This window comes from Argopecten irradians, chromosome 3 (assembly GCF_041381155.1).
Source record: "Argopecten irradians isolate NY chromosome 3, Ai_NY, whole genome shotgun sequence".
NCBI classification, from domain to species: domain Eukaryota; kingdom Metazoa; phylum Mollusca; class Bivalvia; order Pectinida; family Pectinidae; genus Argopecten; species Argopecten irradians.
In genome coordinates this window covers 18,980,171-19,001,176 of record NC_091136.1, presented here as the reverse complement: position 1 = coordinate 19,001,176, position 21,006 = coordinate 18,980,171, and the positions used below count along the sequence as shown (strand labels likewise).

Here is a 21,006-nt window from a genome sequence, read left to right as displayed (position 1 = left end):
TACATATACACCTAGCAGTTGTCCACTGTGTACTGTATCACCTACTAATACATAAACAAAATCCCTTACCTGTAAATATGTGTAGGGGCTTGTTTTAGCAAGCAAACATGTCAACTCTTTTTAGTATAACGATGCCTTGATATGGAAATTTAATTTAAAGATTTAATTTAAAGTAAGCTATATATAATATATAATTAAATAATATGATTGACAATGTGAATATGATTGACAATGTGAATATATCTTCAGGCAGTTGATTCAGGAACACAGTCTAAGAATTAAATCCATATAGGAAGTTATTTCATATCTATGAAATTGTTATTCAATCATTGCCTGACATCATTTTAGGAATCGTGATCGAATATCTAAGAAACTCGGGATATTCTTTAAACACACAACAGACGTTACAGACACCACAGGGATCTGAGAATTAGTTACAGATTATTTAATCATGGACCCACCAGAGTGCCCAAAGACCATTTTTAGACGTTTTAGAGCTCTAGATAAAAAACGATAAAAATCATAGCTTCTATGTTAATTATACATTTCTTATTTCAATTCAAATAGTGTGTAATTAAAATCAATTACAATTTATATTTTATTTGATCCTTTTCATATGTCACAATTTGATGAAATTAACCGGTAATCAGAAAATCACTTTGTAAAAAATCAATACCATTTGTGCAAAGCAAGATTTGTTTCACAACTAGAGTACATGAACATTTGTCTCAATACTCAATATTGGGTCAATAGTCATGCATTTTTCCATGACTTGGCTAATGAAACAACAGGATTGGCTGCAGACATTTGTATTGAATTTTGAAAAATCCATTGTGGCAAATACTTTTTTTGTACAACAGAGTTATGATCAGAGCAGTTCTTGCCTGTCAAAAGTTTATTTTGGGTTTTCAAAGATATATGTACGACAAGAATAATATTTCATATCAAATAAAAATCAGAGTTTAGATTTTGTTGGCTTATTAGGTTTTATGATTTGGATTAAAATCATTACAAATTCAGAGTACATAAAAAATTCTAATTAACTATTTGTTACAATATTACAATCACTAAATGTCTGTTATTAAACATCGCCTTGCTACATACATGTATCTTGTATGAAAGTAAAAAAAAAAAGTGTAAAGCGCTTTGAAATAAGTGTCTTCAGCAGGGTTCTGTTCTTAAACCTCATGTTTTTTATTTACGTCCTATCAACACTTGAAGTTATATGTGCCTTATTTTTCATACTCACGAATTAAGATGAGCTATTAACATGTTATTATCACCGAAAGTTACTACAAATGTAACATTTTGAAAATTACAGTACTTTCAATGCATTAGTTTTAATTTTACAAATGCAAATAAGAGCAGGAAATGATTTTTAGCAGTACTGCAAAAATCATTTTATGTACATCTATAATGAAGCGAAATGAGTATCTACGGTCAGACCATGAAACCAAATTGTGGTCTACAATTTCATTTCACATTTTTACAGTGTTATTAGTAAATGTTAAGTGATTTCTGCAAGAAAGTTTCCATCTAAACATACATAAGGCATAAAAACAACAATTTTACAGTACATAATTTCTGTGTTGTAACTAACGTTTATAAAACATCTGAAGCCATTTGAATGATTTTCACGGCTTAATTAATCAAACTTTATTGTTTTCAATAGATTAATCAAGAAAAATTAGCATGCCAAATTTTCGCCCAGTTACGGCACATATTACTTTAAAATGGTATTTGTACTTAACATTTCATACTTTTATTATGTGATAGGATAGCTTATCCTGGTCGATGTTCTGTATTTGAAAGGAAGACTTTACTTGATGCAGTCATTAATGATTCCACATATAGATGACAGGGCCAGAATGTACTCTTACCATCACAAGGCGGTAAACATACGAGTCTCATACATGATACAATAAAAAATCTTGACAATTTGGCAAGTTTAGGTGACGTGTTGGTTGGTTCGTTATACTAACGTCCTATTAACAACCAGGGTCCTTAAATGACGGCCTTCCGTGTGTGCATAGAGATGCATGTATGATATACGTCTGCATTTCTGGAAGGCTGAGTTGTGTCTTTCTGTTATAGTGGTTCATATTTTGTTTAAAATTATATCTTACTGAAGCATGTTGCTAAAGATACCAACGAACGCAACCACCGGTCACTTTATCTTACCAACAGGCGAACCAGTCGTCTCACTCCCTCTATAATCAGCGCTAAGCAGAAGAAAGTTCCACTTTTTCATACTTGGGCAGACCCCAGAGCAATTGTTTAATATATATTCGTGTCTGCAATACAAGCATTTTGTCCATTTTATGGTGCGCAGCATATCCCATCAGATCATATACTGACAAGTCAATCGTCCCATTTTTTTTAATGCTGATGCTAAATAGAATCAGATCGACGAATTACATCATCATAGACATCCTGGATAGTCGAGGGGCTGCTGACGTTATATCCATCCATGAACTATGTCAAAAAAGGATAAATAAAGGCAATATAACACACGGGAAATATGGTCCGATGTCGTTCAAAAGAATCGCATAACAGTACACTGAATGTGGCTTTGAAGTTGGACGTATCATTTGCAGGCCTGTGATTGCTTTTTTTTGTCCTGAACTGCCTCCAATTTTACTATGAGATAGTCCAGCGGTGGATATAACATCAGTGATAGTAACCTCTGGGGTATCGAGGGTGCATCCTTGATTGTCTGTCCAGGGGCTATTATTATCATTGTCGTGATATCTTCCCTGGAATATGTCATAGGTCAAAAGTGAGACATTACGAAGAAACATATGAGATAGAAGGAAGAAACACGTTAAGGTAAAAATATTAGTCACCTTTTATGATTATGTAATGGGGTCAGTAGGTAAAACAATACTGGGCGGTCACATGAACGCCTTATATATATAGGAAATTAGAATTGCGCATGCTGCCCCTACTGCATGCATTCGTGATATATTGAGTTGGTTTGTCGATTATGAGAATGACCTTATTTTGAATGATTATGCTGAAGGTACCGAGCAGAACACTCCCAGTCTACCAGGTATTAGTTAAGTTAGTTTGTTTGGCTGTTAATAGGACGTTGAAAAAAATCAAACAAACAAACAAATAAACATTGTATTAGTTCAGACAAGAGCTGGACTGTAATGTCCATTTAAACGGTGGAACGTATACACAGAAAAATGTCATTCCCTTTATAATCATGAAAACAACAAGTTTTCATCGTTCACTGAGAGAGCTGTGAATAATTAATACATGTGAAGAAAAGGAGGGTAAACAGTTCCTCCTTGCTGTAGACACTTTCAAAATACAAGGTTTGTTTGTTTATTTGTTTGATTAATTAACGTCCTAGTAACAACCAGGGTTATGTAAGGACGACCTCCCATTTATGCGATGTGTTGTGTGTATGTGTGCGAGGTGCGTGTTTTGGGAGACTGCGGTATGTTCGTGTCGTGTCTTCTTGTATAGTGGAACTGTTGCCCTTTTTATAGTGCAATATCGATATCACTGAAGCATGCCGTCAAAGACACCAAGCAACACACCCCACCCAGTCACATTATACTGACAACGGGCGAACCAGTCGTCCCACTCTTACACACCAAAGTCTATAACATTGGTAGTTTCTGCTCCTGCTAAGCGCTCAGCACTCAGCCAGAGGACAGAACCCAGAGCCTTCCTCACAGGGGCGAACGCTCAACACAAGGCCAAAAGGGAAGCGGTGCCAACGGAGGCATTAGGAAACATAAAGTTAGTTATGAAGAAGAGAAAAGATAAAATCTTAAATTTAGTCGCCTTTTACGATCACGTAATAGGGGCAACAGGTACAATCCTAACGCCCTACCTGCAGGGCAAACTAGGCCTGGGGCAGAACCCAAGGTCCCGAAGGCCAAAAGTGAGGCGGTGTCAAGGGAGACAGGAAAAAGTAAGTCAATTAGAAAAGGAGAAAGAATTATAAATTTAATCGTCTCTTACCAGGGGCAGATACTTCCATCGCGTTTCGGTCAGAGGACAAAGCTCCCCTCAAACTGTCGAACGCTCAACTGAAGGCAAAAAGTGAGACAGTGTCAAGCGAGATGAGGAAATACGAATAAGATGTCAAATTTAGTGGCATTAAACACAACTGTAGAACTAAATGGCGTTGAGCGTTTATATAGCATATAACTAAACTCAGCAATCCAACTCAATATATTACGAATACAACGGAGGCTAAATGCATGGTTACTCCGACAATGTTAGAGGTATAGCACGACGAGACACCTTTGAAACCTAACGTCGTGTAGACAGCTAAATCATGTCCATTATAAAAACAGCTGACCAGTTGACTCTCATGTTATGGGAGAAAATGCATGGTCAGAGCACTAAAAAAATCGCCTGCGTGGATATTACCATTTGGGCATCAAGTTTCCATTCTGCATAACTAAATGAACATCTTAAAAAAAATGAAAAAATACATGGTGATCCGACGTTTTTTTAACAAACTCTAACGGAGAGACATTGTATAAAAATCATCAATCTTGTTATCGTTGTCATAAAGGGTCTTTGACTATCTAAACAATCGATAGTTTTCTAATCAGACTCCGTGGATTTTTATGACCATGTTATCGCTATGACCGTGACTAGGAGATTATTTTGGAGACAATTACATGTGACATCACCATGGTGTTAATGAATATTCATGGCGAATACATAATATCCATTGCTTTATGTCTTGTCATAACCTTTTGGGGAGAATAATAGTTTTTTACTGTGACTATGCTATGATCGTGTTCAGTATGATTAATTACACTGTACAATAGTTATGTCCTATCTCGGGATTAACCCAATCAGCATTATCAGTTTACAAGCAGGTATTAACTCTGAATCGCGCTAGTCTTCAAAATGCAATTCAGGGGGTTCTACTAATGTGATCGTTCAAATCTCGTTTCGATTTGATTATATCTCTCTTCAACTCTAACCAACTAAAGCTGGGAACTTTATACAATAAACCATATTATGTCAGACCTTACACCTATTGAAGACCAACACGCGATCCAGTGTAACAATCATAGTCCAATGGTTTACAAGACCTGTGTCCTCTGATTCGAGGAGAAACATGTGTCAGCATATACATAAATGCTTTCGAATGGTCATATTTGGAGTTGTTATATCACGTTGGCCGGTTGTCAGCATTGGTAAGTCCTATAATCAAGTGGTGTAAATACCACACTTTTATTTGGTACATGTATATCTTACTCCGATTTCTCGTCACAAGTTTAAGTCTTAGTCTGAGGGTTATAATTTTTGTTTCAAGAAATCGGATCTGGGCTTGCGAGTAATGAACACTTCGGCTAGTAACACTTAAATATACATATCACATACATACTAATATTATTCTTAACTTTCTAGTTTCTCCAATCATTTTGCGTTCGTGGATATCCATTATTACAAGGATTCATAACATGAATATACCGCTCAGCATAAAGGGAGTGGACCGACTGGTTTGCCCGTTATGAGGATAATGTGATAGGGTGATAGTATGCTTGTTCGCTGTCTTCAGTGAGATAACACTATAAATAACAAATGTTCCACTAGTGCAAGTTACAGCACAAATGTTAAACCAATTTCAAAACTGACTTTAGTTTAAATTATGGATAAATCAATTCAATATTTTGTTTTCAGATTGTGGCGAGTCTCGTCTTACAGTCACCACAGATGATACTTGTTTGACCCTATCACCCCTCGTGCCGTTCAGCCGTACCCCCGGGTCTATTATCAGGTACAGCTGTTCAACTCTTCTGTCCGGTCTTCGGGAGTCGGAGATCGATTTCTGTCCAGTGGAGATTTGTCAGGACAATGGAACATGGTCTACAGCTTCTCTTTCTTGTGCAGGTAAAACAATGTTCATATAATAAAAATAGGATGCGGGTATAGGAAAATAAGGTCTGATTAGATAGAAGTTTAGATTACTAGCAAATGGATAAAATCCCTCCTAAGTTAGAAAATCATCTGTTACACACTATGTTCGTAATATAAAAATTTATTGCTACAGGTTGATGTTTTAAAAGTAAAATGAGCGAGTTATCATAGCACTTTGTCTGTCGAATTATTTCAAGGTATTTTATGTTGTGCAAAATATTATTTTAAAACCAATAAATACGCTTAAAACATATTTTCCTTATGAAAATATTAGTCGAGAAATTTGCTGTTTAAAGTATATTTAAATGTACTCTTAAACTGCCACTTCATTATATCATAAAAATAAGTGTTTTTTTATATTTTGTCCAGCATACATGTAATATTTTTGGCGAAAAATAAAAATTGATGAAAAAACTCTGTTTTCTTTCTGACAAGATACATTAGGGATTTGTATTGATCAATGCAACTAGAGTTAATGCAATAGATAATGGACGATATAACGATAATTCATTTATTTTCAAGTGAACGAATGTTATCAAAGACGGCAGTCTGAGACTTACAAAGGACGTCGGAAATGTACCGTGAATGGATATGCGTGTGAAGTTTGGAGCAGTCATGGATTTTCTGGACAGGATCACAGATACTGTAGAGACCCAGGAGGACAGAAAGGCGCCCCCTGGTGTCATATAAATACCCCATCACTTCCGGTCGATTGGGAGTTCTGTGATGTTCCCATATGTGATGGTATGGTTTTACATCAAAATTTATACTGATGATATAAATGTATCTGTTTAAAAAATTGAGGTTACAAAATGAGTGGTTGTTGAATATTGAATTAATTCCACACAAGTGAGTTATTTTTTAAGATTTACAAAAAACACGAGCTTTAGCAAGTGTCTTTTGTAACTCTTAAAAAATAACTTACGAGTGTGGAATAAATTCAATATTCAACAACCATGAGTAGTGTAACATGTTTCTACCACAATAATATTCGTTTTTGTAGCCGATAGAAATACGGCAAGGATACGGTAACGTGTATTTACCGAGATATGCAAATAAGGTGTACTAATATTTTCATTAGCACAAAGACACAAATTAGTATTCAAAAGTCATAGATTGATTAAAAATCCATCGATATCAAATTCTTCTAATTTGGAACATCTTTAGGGTTAAATAATACTCATTTAACGTCTTAATGAGTTCAAATCTTTATAGTTGCTTCCAGAAAATAAAACACAATAGCGGACTACACGACGTATACATATAAAGGCATTCGCACGACCCGGCATCGTCTATTTCCCGCCAGATAATCATCAAGCTTATTAAGATTATCATCAAGATCAACTTCGTTTCATACACGTTAAATCTATGAAACTCATCAGTCAGATTGTCCGTCAAGATGTATTATTAGTACTAAAGGTCAATTTAACATGTACAATGTATGAAAACGTCACGTATTTTGACACAACGACCATGACGCATACGCTTTTCAACAGCAGTTTTGGACGTCAAGCGGCGATCACAACAAAGAATGACGTCATTTGATTATTGATGACGTTAAAATGATAACATGACACTGAGAAATAAGTAGTTCGGTCAAAAGTTCACCGTGAACCAAATCAAATGCGTACAGAGTTTATAACCACGTTGTATAAACAAAGTGTTAATCAACAGCTGCAGTGTTTATTCAATGTCCTGAGAGTTGAATAACCCCACGTATTGTGGTTGAATATGTTTAAAACAATAGTAGTTGTTTCTCCAACAAAAGAAACTCAGACAATCTGATTGAAATACAGATCCTTATAACCACTCCGTTCAATAGAGGATCTGACAATACAATAGGGGTCACGTTCGGATGACCTTTTACACACGTGTATTCTAGATCAAATACATTTTCTACACATTTCTACGTGAATTTGTTCAACGCTATGTCGTCCCAGTAAGCATATACATTTAGAATTGTTGGTGCACTTTGGGCGAGATGACTACGTACACGAAAATTATTTGGACAGTTTTTTTTCAAACTAGTTCGTCCCTCTCAGTCAAGATTCTGACAGTGCTAATTTGATTGGCCATTTCCAAAGGTTCATCACTACCTGACGTGGACCCCTAATGGGATGTTTCTCCAGATCCTCATATCAAACGTAGTGAATAATAAGGATAAGGATCTGTATTTTAATCAGATCGTTACCAGAAAGCATTACATTGTTATTAGTAATTGTAAAGTTATTTATACAGGTATTGTTCCATCTTAACACAAAGCATAAAACAGAAGTTTACAGTGCATAAATGCTGTGCTGTAAATAATGTATATAAGGCATCATACATGTTTGTCTGTCCATTTTCAAGAATGATTTTCACGGTAAGTAATTCATCAAACCCGTCGATGATTTTCAATATATTTAAACATAAATAATTCCATTTTTGTGTGTTTGTATATAGAAAAACGTTTAGAAACAAAACGGTGCGATGGAGGTATGTTTAGAAACATTTTTAATATTCTAATCCCATTGTTTCTTCTTGTAGCATGCTACTTTTATTTGTTTATATAATACTTTATAATTTTGTCATTTATATTTTCAATTTCTGTAGTCTCTTGAAATTTTTTAAATTGTTTTTTGCACAATCTTTTGTCATCAATTGTAGGACATTTTATATGCAGTAATATTTTTGATATAGCAAGTACACTTTGTTTATATTAAAAAAAACCCAAACAATTCAGTAAACAAAGATATAAAACATATCAATGCTGTATGAAATGTTATTTATAATAACGTGTTCAAATCACTTGTTTGCTGGCCCTATTAGAGACTCATCACTTGGTTCGTTTCCGAGGTAATCAGGTTTATGTCACTTAGAAAAGGACTTTAGTATGCATGCATGACTATACACATACTATCTGCGACAAATGACGACATTCGAGGTCATTTCACCAAGGTTCACGCAATACACAGAGTAAACAGAAATGTTTTACAACACGGAAAAAGAAATATTTCATATTATCAGAGTTGTATACTTGTTTACAAAGCCTTGGTTTGGTGCGATCACTACTTTCGGTGGACGTTAATTTGTTTGGGGTATGACCCTTGATTAAACGATAATGTCTTTTCTTTCTAAGTTGGCAAAGGTCAGGTTGTTGACGGGATTGTTTGACATATTGATAGCTTATTGTGTAGCACAAAATGTTTTCTAACGTTTACTGCAATAAAGATTAGTTGCTTTCTTCGAATCTGCTGGTTGTGTGTCAACATTGTACCTGCAGCTCCAAATTGCATTTATCTGTAACAGAAGAGGAGAACATGTAGTGGCAAGACCGGGATTTGAACCCGGGACCTTCAAACACTAGCCGAATGCTCCACCGCTGAGCTACATGGTCACCGAGGATCGAACCAGTCAAATCCCGCCACATATCTTCCCAACCATTCGCTTAACAGATTAGATGAGCGTTCGTGCATATGAGGTATACTGCAGGTTCTACATTTGTATCTAGATCTGATTAAGCCGTGGTCATCGTACTTGCAAGCACGTGCTGTCTTCGTGCTAAAAGCTATGGGCTATGAATACAGCATGCACGTATAATGCACCAGCTCTGTACGTTCTTGATAGCACGCATGCATAACATACATTGCACGTTGTAAGTTCGCACAACTTGCGTGTACGATGCACAAAACCGTTCACACATGCTAGGTAGATTTATTCGTTATTGGAAATAACTTTTTAACTTTATCCGGCCAACATTACAATTTGAGCGCTCGCCCCTGTGAGGAAGGCTCTGGGTTCTGTCCCCTGGCCGAGACACACCAAAGTCTATAATAGTGGTAGTTTCTACTCCTGCTTATCGCTCAGCATACAGGTAGTGGGACGACTATTTGAAATTATGATACTTTGCATGCCTATACATGACTTCTTATGTGTACTTGACCTAAGTTGATAAAAATTGTGTAGCATTAGGTATTATTGTTGACTCGTAATTATATAAAATGTTTTGTAGTTTGTACATTTTGGCAAATTATACCAAAACGTGTACATTCCAGGAAAATAAATCTACAGTACAGAATATATATCTTAACACCAAATAACCACGTCATTATGTTTATTAGTGTCTATAGCAGGTACAACCGTATTCGACTTTACAGAAAGGGATAGTGTGAACATGTAAATATTTTCATATATACCAATTAAAGCTAAAAAACCAAAGAAATTAAGTTAACTATAGCAGGGGGGTTATGATTTAAAGAGATTTGAAAATAATACGTGTTGTGCAAGTATATATATTTATGAGTTAAATAATGGAATGTATGAACGTACAAAATATATATATATAAAAGCCAACGCTGTTACAATGTAACAACAACAACAAACAAAAACAGAACAGAAACCTCCAGTTACATACACTTTCGTACACACAGCACATCGTATACATGGGGTGTCGTGCTTAAATGACATTAGCTGTGAATGAGGACGTTAACCCCAATCAAACAATCGAATAAAAGAAAGATGTTTGCTTCTTTTGCATATTTGAATATTTGCATACACCTTTATTTTTTCTTTACTCATTAGCTTCTTCTGTTATTCTTATATTCTAACTAATACATTTTTCATAATTTTACTAAGTAATATAATTGCACTTTAAAGGACGTGTATGTGGCTTATCGTGGTGTGCAGAGGTCAATATGAACAGTTGTCCTGTAGTGCTTTGTTAAGATCCCGGTAGCTGCCGTGCGCATGATTGTTCTGTATACTTGACATAAGTGTCCCTACTTGGAGATACATTGTACTTCAGTACGGGTCAAAAGTCTTCCCGCAATTTTCATTTACACTATATCTTGTATGTATTTGTTTCTTTTTACATTTTATAGCATTATCCTGATTTTATTTCTTTTTAACCACTTTTGGCATATATACTTTTAGGAAATTGTCTACTATTCCAGTCAGGTCATATCATAAGTATAATTGTCCGTTGTTTAATTTTGTAATAACAGCGTGGACTCTTAGCAATTGGCTATTTTTGCTCAATAACATTTGATAAAAAGGGAGGGAAAAAGTTTTAAAAGCGCGAGGAAAAAATAACATCTTGAAAATGAAACATAATCAAAGTCATTAAGATTGTGCAAATATTATGAGCCGGGAAGGCAGGCACTTTTCTATCTTAGTTCTAAATATGACTAAAATGTCAAAAATAATATCGGATAATTCTATGAAAAGTTGTACAATAAATAGACTACATCGGGGCAATGACTTCGATGATTAAATTGACCCTTACATTAGCGTGGATGAATGATATCTTACCAATTGTAAACTATTATTTTTGCTAAAATAAAGATTGTATGCTGCAATTCTTCTTTGTCGAAATTATTTTTAGAATACCAAATTGTAAAATTTTTATACAAATATCGTTTCCGCACAACCTATCAGTAGTATGAAATATGACATGCCTGAGTTTGTGGATTCTATTTTTACGATAAATGAACGCTAGCGTATTTTTAAAAGGTAAACAGTGAGATGAGGCAAGAACTTCGCTATCACAACGATTTAGATAGTTTCACACTTAATCGAGAATAAAAAAAGTTGTTAAGTTTTATATTTCTCAATCTATTTGACTAAACAAGCAAAACATGCTTCAATTTAGAATTTGTAGAATCGTGCAACTTGCCAGATATGACAGTTAAAGTGGACCATGACTGTACTGGGATCAAGTCACTTCCTATCTACAGCACGGACGTGGGATCGACAGTTCACTTCCGGTGCAGCTACATACAGGCCAAGTTGAAATCCTCGACCGGCTACTGTCCAATACAAGTATGCCAAAAGGATGGACACTGGTCAGAGGCGTCCATATCTTGTGGAGGTTAGCTGAGTAGATCATTAACTTTCCAAATAGTTTTCTATTGATTCTGTTTGGTTTAATTTTCTCTGATATTTAAGGAATTTGAAGGATATTCCAGAATCTGGAGTTTAACAGTAGTCAGAGAAAAATAGACGAAAACTATGACTCGTTCGAGTCAAACTCGCAATTTAGATGTTGTAAGCTACTGTTTTGGCAAAACTTTAAAGTTTAATGTTGGTTTTTTTCTCTCTCCAGAAAATGAATGCTATGAGGCTGGTCAGTCTCTCCAATACCAAGGTCATAGGTCATGTACCAGCTCGGGGAGAAACTGTCAGTCATGGGAGAGTCAATACCCGCACGCACACGACCTTAACGCTACGTCATTTCCGGATGCAAACATTGCCGGTTCTTATTGTAGAGACCCGGATGGAATGAGGGGAACTCCCTGGTGTTTCACCACCGATCCAAAAATAGAATGGGAGGATTGTAGCATTGACATCTGCAATGGTACATATTTCTATTATGTTAAATCTTGTTTTAATTTGACTAGTTGGTTTGTTAATAACACATGACATGTTTTGATGAGAACTATCGATTTATTTAGATACATTGCGAATATAATACTATTATCTAATATACATCTATTATTACCAATAATATGTTCTTTTTTCAGAAATAGAACTTGTGGAAACACAATGTAAGTATTTTTACCACCCCCATCCCCCCTCCCAAAAAATAAAATAAAAATAAAAAAACAACTAGTAAAATAGTTATGTGTTAAATGATATGTTTTTGACAAAACGGTTTTCTAACAATATCGCTTTAAACTTATTTTACAATTTAAAAAAAAAATCTTAATTGTATTTTTACATACAGGTAGCTTCATGAGTGAAGAAATAGGAATAGAAAACGTATCCCCACCAGACAAATATCAGTTCCAGACAAATCCGTGGGAACAGGTGGTACCAATAAGTAGTTTTCTTCATAGAAACAATAAGCCCGTAGGAACAAAAAGCGATCTTCAAAGTAGAATTGATCTTCATAGTCAATATCAACCCGTACCTATAAGAAGTGATCTTAGCAGCATGGATGAACCTGAATTTACACTAAGCTTTTCCCCCAACGACCATTTACCAATAGTGACACCCAGTGGCACTAAAACCCATGATCAGACAGAATCAACAAGAAATCTGCTATCGATCAGTTTCAACAAACAACCCATTTCAACAATCCGTGCTAATGGGCATCAAGAGGAAAATCATTTGAATCCAACAACAAGCGCCATATACAGCAACGGTGCAAGTGAACTGATCGACATTCAGAGCAGCTACCAATCAGCAGCATCTCTGTTTACATTCCACGACAAAGTTCCCAAGTTGGCAAGTGCTATCATTCACAGCTATGATCAACAATATGTGCTTAGAAAACCCTCTGTCAATACACAGTCCATGCCCACTCAAAAAATCTACAACTCACTCTCCCAAATTAACTATATACAAATCCCCAGTTTTAATTTAAAAAGCGATCATACACAAGTTTCTAGTCCTTATTCAAACGCTGATTTTACACGAGTCTACAGCTCTTATTCCAAAGAGGTCTCAGAAATTTACGGGAAAGGTATTCTTGTTCAGACACACAGTTTAATGGTTACAATTGATCAAGAAAGCTATTACATACCATACAGTGACATCAGTGATGTTGGATCTAATGTCCATTCTCCTAACCATTTACAAGACACAAGCCGAATGAACGATGAAACTAGATATGAAACTTCTCATAGCACTAACACAAAAACAATTGGTCAACTGGTTGCAAGTGAAACCAAAGAAATCGTTTTGGTATCAAATATTCGCATTATTAACTCTGATTATAACTCTTTTGGCCACAAAAATACCATTGACGATACATACAAAATACTGATAAATCCAGTTGATACCATTTTGTATGTAGTAAGTACAACCTTCCAATTACCTTCCATTCCGTCAAAGTCTGTGTTGAAAAAACATATTTCCGTATTTCCAAATGCTAATCATGATATGCTGTCTTCAGTCAAAACATCTGAACTGTCACCTGAATTCTTAAGTACTGTTGAAAGACAAAGTACATCGTTTAGAACTTCCTCACTGGAGTTTTCCGTGAGCGTCTCAGAAAACGTGAGACATATTACAGCATATCTGGAGAATACACCTACACCTACTCCTTGGAAGTCCGTAAGGTCTGTAAGTAGTGAACATCCCGGAGACCTTTTAGAACTGGCAACAAAAGAATCAGCAGTCAGTTTGTTACAGCTTCAAAGTAGACAGGTTGGCACACCATATAGATCGGTCAGTTTAAGAAACCTTGAATTTTCTATTCAGCCTTCTACGCAAGAGGATTTTGCTACACATTCCGAACTTTTAAGCAATCTGAAGGATGGAAATGATGGTACATCTTCCGTTTTGTATACTTTACAACCTTCATTTATCTCGATTCCAAGCGCAATGTATGCTGCTACTTCGCCCTTAAAAGCAACAGATTCAAAACGTTATATCAATTTGTCCTCCTTCATACCAGGTGATCCAACAACCAATGTAAAAGTGTCTGAAGATAGAAATGGTAAGGAAAGTCCACAGGCAGCGGATACTATTTTACATGACAAAAATATGAAATCCAGTAGCTCATCGGTAACACTTGAAGTTGCATCGTCTATCATGGATTCTCTACAAAATGGTGTATCAGATGAGGACAACCTTGAACCACTCAAGAGACTAATACAGTATTCATCTTTTTCCTACAAGAATGAAAATCCCACTCGTGTTCCAGCGAACGACCTTTCGATGACGAATTTTGCTTCAAGTAAGAACATACGAATATCATCAGCACATACAAAGTCAAATTTAAAGCAATGTTTGGTTGATAATGGCGGTGAAGATGCCCGCTTAGATTCAAGCGTATGGGTATTTCATCATACAACCAAAGCATACACAAAGCTAGGTTCTTTGGACGGAACATTTTACGGGGAAAAGGAAACTGAAATAGCATGTGGTCGACAGTGTTCACGGGTCACTGCGTGTGACATGTACACTTTTAACTTGAATTCAAAAATATGTTCTTTATTTTCTTTAGAAAAGGGATATGTTCATTTAGATTGTATGAACTACGACGAACTTGCATGTTATAGGAGATGCTTCAGTACTTAGTTTTTCATTGCAAGAACAATGAAAGATTATTAGATTTAAACAGTTATGACTTAATCATGCCTGTGCTCAAAACTGTTTTATTGGATTTTATAGTAAAATTCTAACAGATATTTACTCTTTCATGATTGTATATCTTTACTATTATGAAACGTCATTACCTAAACGTTGTTTATTTCATGGTGACGTCCGATGTGCTTATATAATTCCTAAGCTCAAATGTATGTAAATGTATCTAAATAGTTCGTGTCTTAAATCCTAAGATTGCTCATATGCAAACTTAGGTTATGGATTTTACGTATATATGGCAGATTAATAGACTATTGATTTTTGCATGTAAATTGTACTAGCGCCCTTTTGACTATTTCCAAACAAGCATGTGATATGTACTAACAACACCATTGTATGTTACTAGTACATATATACACATTAACAATTACCAGCCGATATAATTGGCGGTAAATCCATTGTTTGTGTAGGTTCCACTCATCAGCTTAACCTAACTTGTTTACAGAATTTTATTGTTTCGTGTCTGACACGCGTGAAAAGGCCGGAAAGGCTGTTTAAGGTGGAAGGAAATACAACGCAGATAAAAGGTCGAAGTCAAGGACAAATACACGTAACATAAACGTATACACGATACATTTCCCGCGTAATGTTGACATTGTGATACAGACTATGAAAATTGTTTAAAGGTTACAGATATGATAGGGTCGGTATGGAGTTTTTTTCGGGGGGGGGGGTAACCTTTACCTTTAACTTGATATTTAAAGCAGGTGCAAAAAAAATGAAGCCTTCAAATAACACCTAGGCTGTCAAAAAACATGTTTAGGGGTGTGATATAATAGCTTGGGTGGGAACAATGGAATGTAGGGGTACCTGAAATATTTATTTTGTCTTATATAAAACGTATGTTAACTAGTATAAACATTTAAATCAATCTTAAAAAAAATACACGATGTATCAATATCATCAGTAACTTTATTAACATAAATATCTTATTGAGCAAGACTATATGAATGTGAGATATATATTAAACAGAATTTTAAACCGATAATCATATCATCCACTAGATATTCCGTTACTTTGGCTAAGTAATTATTTACAATTGTCTCCAAGTGTGATATTACCTAGAACGATTTTCATTGGGTTGTGCCATGGAGGATATCCAGTATACTATCACTATATGAACAATCATGTGACATGAGGATTCGGGAACGGCAGGGCAAATATGCCGCCTCTGTGAGCTTTTTAAGCAACATAATTTCACATTTATTTGATCTTTTTCAAGACGAAGATTATTGTCGTAAAGACTTCAAAAATAAAACGAAACATTCTTAAGACACTCATTTCACATAATTATTAATATTAACACGAAGACAGAGATAAGTTTAATGTTAGTTTGATTCCAACGTTATATATATACACACACATTTTCCCATTCTTAGCACACAACTTAGTATACGACACAGGTCAAGATATATGGGCAAAATTTCCATATTATGATTTTATCGATTTGCTTGCTTCAGTCACCTCTGGATGAACATATCTGAGAAATTACACCTCGCGAAATCAAATTGATTTACAGTTAAAACGATCGTCTTAAATGTAGCAGAATGGTAACCTCGAGGTTCTCATCAGTCTATGCCGATGTAGCGCTCTCTCGACGCTCCACATCTCTCTTCGATGCTGCGTTGCTGTCTGTATCGTTATAATGGAGGTAAGGCTGTTGTCACGTGTCGCCTGTGGCTGACCGAAGATGGCTTTCGCCTGTGGTGGACGGATCAGAGGTAGCGACAGGACTGAATCTGGAGAGATAAAGTGAGACATTTGAATTATACCATACTATAATACATTATGTTTTAAGATGCTCCACTGTCGACAGAGCATAAACGATACCCATCATTTGAACAATAACTGATGTATAATCGTTTTATATATGCTTCTAATTAAAACAAAAAATAAAATAATTAATTTTGCTTTTGGTGCATGCGCAACCAGTTCTTCATTCCATATGGGGCATATAGCGCCGTAGATTTTCGGGACGAATTTATTATTTTTTTTTTATTTTTATCTTGAAGTAAGATAAGACGTTCAAACTTTCCAATAATGGTAATGATGTTAAGTAAGTAACTTAAGTAACTGAAGAAAATTACTTATCCATCACCTCATTTGATAAATAAAAGATACCATTCGTCAGCGATGGAGCATCTTTTAGGATTTGTTCTAATCAATTGATCACGACAAAGCACTTGGATATTATGACATTAACACCAAACCATAATTTGGATTCCATCGCACAATGCGCTTGCGAAAGACAGTAACACGCAGTATTACAATATAGGTAACGTTATCCAAATATTCCTGTCACCCTAAAACACACCTGAGTCTAGCATATTTAAAAAGGAAACTGGTATCTTAATAAAACAAACGAGTCTAGCATATTGAAACAGGAAAGTGATGATAATTACAATTGCGGTAAGAACGAACTAACTCGTAATATCGTAAGAGGTGACTTTAATTTGATTTGATTTTAAGTAACGGAATACGTTTGATTTGATTTGATTAGTTTAACGTCCTATTAACAGCCAGGGTAATTTAAGGACGTGCCAGGTTTGTTGGTGGAGGAAAGCAGGAGTACCCGGAGAAAAACCACCGACCAGCGGTCAGTACCTGGCAACTGCCCCACATGGGATTCGAACTCGCGACCCAGAGGTGGAGGGCATGTGGTAATATGTCGGTACATCTTAACCACTCGGCCACCGCGGCCCCTTAACACAAAAACTGATTACACCAAATATAAGTAAATTTATTTAAACATCATTGTCGTATAAAATACAACCCATAACCATTTTTATATATCCATACAATTTAAAAATGTCCATATGCACAGATGTCTTTTGGAACAATGTCGTTCCTATCCTTATGCCATCCTTAAATTAACATTGAAGGTCCATTGGATTGAACCTGGACTTTATTCGATGAAACTCAAGCCTTTAATAGTCCAAATAAGCTAGGACAAAGTAGGACTGGGCTATATAAAGGTGTTTGCTTATTTGGCATAGGGGAAATAAGCGGCGAAATCAAATAACTTTTGATATAATTAAAGCTGTTGAATCCTTGTCTGTTTACAATGCCCCACGACTGTCACGTGGTATTTTTCTCAATCCAAATCAGGAACAGGGGAATTAGTATCTTTCCTCGGTTACAAAAGTTACTTACTGTACACCATTACTATCATTGTAAAGTTGAGCTACTTGTTGTACTATGCCCTATATGGAATAAGGTACTGAATGTGCACGTACCAAAACAAAATAAGTTTTTTAATATGTATTTCTGTGATTATAAACACATACATGTATATACACTATTAAACTTCAGGTATTGTTCGAATAATGAGTATCGTTTATGCTTTGACGGCGGTGGAGCATCTTTAATTATTGGTGCAAAAATTCAGATTTGGGTTAACAGTAATCTAAAATGCTGAATACTTCAACATCAGAGACATTGCATAGTACTTTATATTATTTTACATTTTATTACATAACCAGAACAAATTTTAAAAGAACATTCGAGTATTTTCAACTTTGCATTTAATACTGTGATTGGTTCGAGATATCTGACAATTTGACCGCTCTCTTTATAAATAAATGTATAAATAAACTTACAACTTGCTCACTCCTCTAGCGATTTTGCGCAGCTCATCCCTGAATCGTTTATTAGTGGCGGTGTAGAAGTAGAAATTGCTGGCAAAATGTGTGAACTGAATCAAATATACTATTACCCAGGCAAGATCAAGAGATTGTTCAACGTCTGGTGTTGCGTCTGGACGTACATAGGAATCTACGATGAAGTAAATACATATTGGCAGACTTGCCGCGACGAAATAAAATGTCGTGAACACCAACATTTTAGTCATTTTGGAGATATTTTGCTGTCCTTTCCGTGACATTCGTTGACTACTATCAGATCCAGTCGACAGTCTTTTGTTACATCTCATTTTTTTTATCCGTTTTATTATGAATATGTTTAAAACAAACATAATTATACCGGGTATAACAACTAGCACCATCAGGTCAATATACACAAATACAAACTCCTCAAAATGTAGTATTTCATCCGAGAGTGAGTCACAGCCTGTCTCATCTGTTATTATTCCATTTGTGAAGAAATAATGAAAATCTAAAGCCATTATACAAACGCTGATCATAACAAATGTTATCATGCTGTTCTTAATTGTCACCAGTTTCCTTATGCCAGTAAACCGGTTGTCAAGTAAAACTGTTTTAACAAATCTGACACATGTAACCTGAACTAATATCCATGAAGACATTTGCATAGAAACGTAAATCAAGAATAAATGGAACTTGCAACTGAATCCTGAAATGTCTCTTATATCGACGTCGAATGTCGATTCAATCCAATACCGTGTCGGTCCGACGCAAAGAACGGTCATATCAACAAAGGCTAACGCAAATAACAGACACAGCGTTGCGTTCTCATAGAATTTTAAACGGCACAAGACATACACATTCAAAATATTGCCGAATATTCCAACGAAAAATACCATGGGCGCAAATATAGTCCATAGACAATTATCGACTGTACCACAAATTTGGAAGGTGTTGGAGTCAGATGACATCGTTGTGCTGTTTAGTCCTAGTGTAATAATATCTGTTGTTGCGGAGATATTTGCTTCCATTTGAATGCTGCTTGTTGTAAGGACTGTTGGAAAAGAAGCCATACTGGTCATCATTAAACAATCAATGATTTCAAATGTCGAGCTGTCCTACTAATAAATAGTACTCGAGCACTCGGTGTACACGTTAGGGGCTAGACTGTTAATGCCAGGGCTATCGCTCTCCACGTGTATAAACAGGGAATATTGACACTCTGTAGGGTCCAGCGGCAGGAAGTATATCATATTCGAGCTCTCAGTCATATACATACAAACAAAAGTGTGCATTTAAAAGATATAGATTACCCTGTTACATAAAAGTTTTGATTGATATACAGACTGATAACATAATGACCTTATATAAGCGATCACTTATTTAATGCAGCAAGCGGCCACTATGATCGACCCGGATCGTGTAATCTTACAACTGTATTCAGCTGCGATTTTAGTCCGAAAACTGATCATGACATAGAGTTGATCACATATCTAATGTTAATGGCGATTTTCGAACAAAAACATAAAATCGATGTACAGTGTATATATCCATACATTATTAACAGTATGATAAGATTACATCTTTAATTTCTGCAAAATGCATTATTTTCAAATTATTTAATCAAACTGTACATAGATATATATTCTCAAACAATCTTCTTCCAGGGGAAGAAAATATATATGTAGTCCAAACAGTACAAATGTCTCTTTTACAGATTTTCCGGCCTCTTGGCCATCTTCAGGTAAATAGAAACAAAAGCCAAGCTAGGTGAAATCCATCTCCAACTTTTTGATAAAGTGTTATTTCCACCAGAGAAACTGGGCAGCATTCCAAATCCGGTACCTTTTACTACCACAGCAATAGGATATGGTGTATCTATACCAAGGAACGTAACTAGCAGGAACCTATGTACAATTCAAGGCCGAAAGTGAACCAGTTTCACGGGAGACGTTAGGAAGAATGGATAGGGTAATATCGTCAATTTAGTCGACTTCAGAGTTAAGACTATGTAATGGAAAAAGAATGTTATATTCTAACACACTCTCTGCAGATCAGCAATTCTCCTGAATGACACAAGCAGTTAAAAACATGTTCATTTCTTAGTAGAACCAGCCAATCAACACTAGTAGACAATTTTGCCACTTTTGACGAAAGGTTTAGATTTTTTTGAGTTCTGATGAAACCTGTCTGAATCATAAATATTTAGTGTTTATTTGTATACATATGTGATTTGAATTTTCTGTACGCTTAATTACTTTTGATAACGTTATTTACATCGAGATCTAAGGTCAAAATGTTGGTGAGTGTAGCTAAGGGACTGGTACACATCTTCCGGTTTCCGGAGCATGTGTTCGTTCACGCGCCGCTTGTTGATATTTTGTCATCATGACTAACAGTAAACACTTATCCTATCCAATAGCTATTA

The 21,006-nt window shown here is 35.6% G+C and overlaps 1 protein-coding gene across 1 annotated transcript; it reads right to left on the bottom strand.

Annotated features, from left to right (window-relative positions):
• Nucleotides 1-15,868: 15,868 nt before the first annotated feature.
• Nucleotides 15,869-19,904, bottom strand: LOC138317746 (neuropeptide receptor 22-like). The gene is made up of 2 exons (XM_069259613.1): nucleotides 18,576-19,904; nucleotides 15,869-16,715 (listed from the first exon to the last, which is right to left on the bottom strand). The coding sequence occupies exons 1-2, from the start codon at nucleotides 19,661-19,663 to the stop codon at nucleotides 16,640-16,642; spliced, it is 1,164 nt and encodes a 387-aa protein (XP_069115714.1). The 5' UTR covers nucleotides 19,664-19,904; the 3' UTR covers nucleotides 15,869-16,639.
• Nucleotides 19,905-21,006: the final 1,102 nt, after the last annotated feature.

What these genes read in the sequence shown, in the direction of transcription:
- LOC138317746 (XM_069259613.1), bottom strand. Translation starts at nt 19,663, where the DNA reads ATGATGACCAGTATGGCTTCTTTTCCAACAGTCCTTACAACAAGCAGC. An exon ending in GCTAGAGGAGTGAGCAAGTT is followed by an intron (nt 16,716 to 18,575) that starts GTAAGTTTATTT and finishes TTATCTCTCCAG; the next exon opens with ATTCAGTCCTGTCGCTACCT.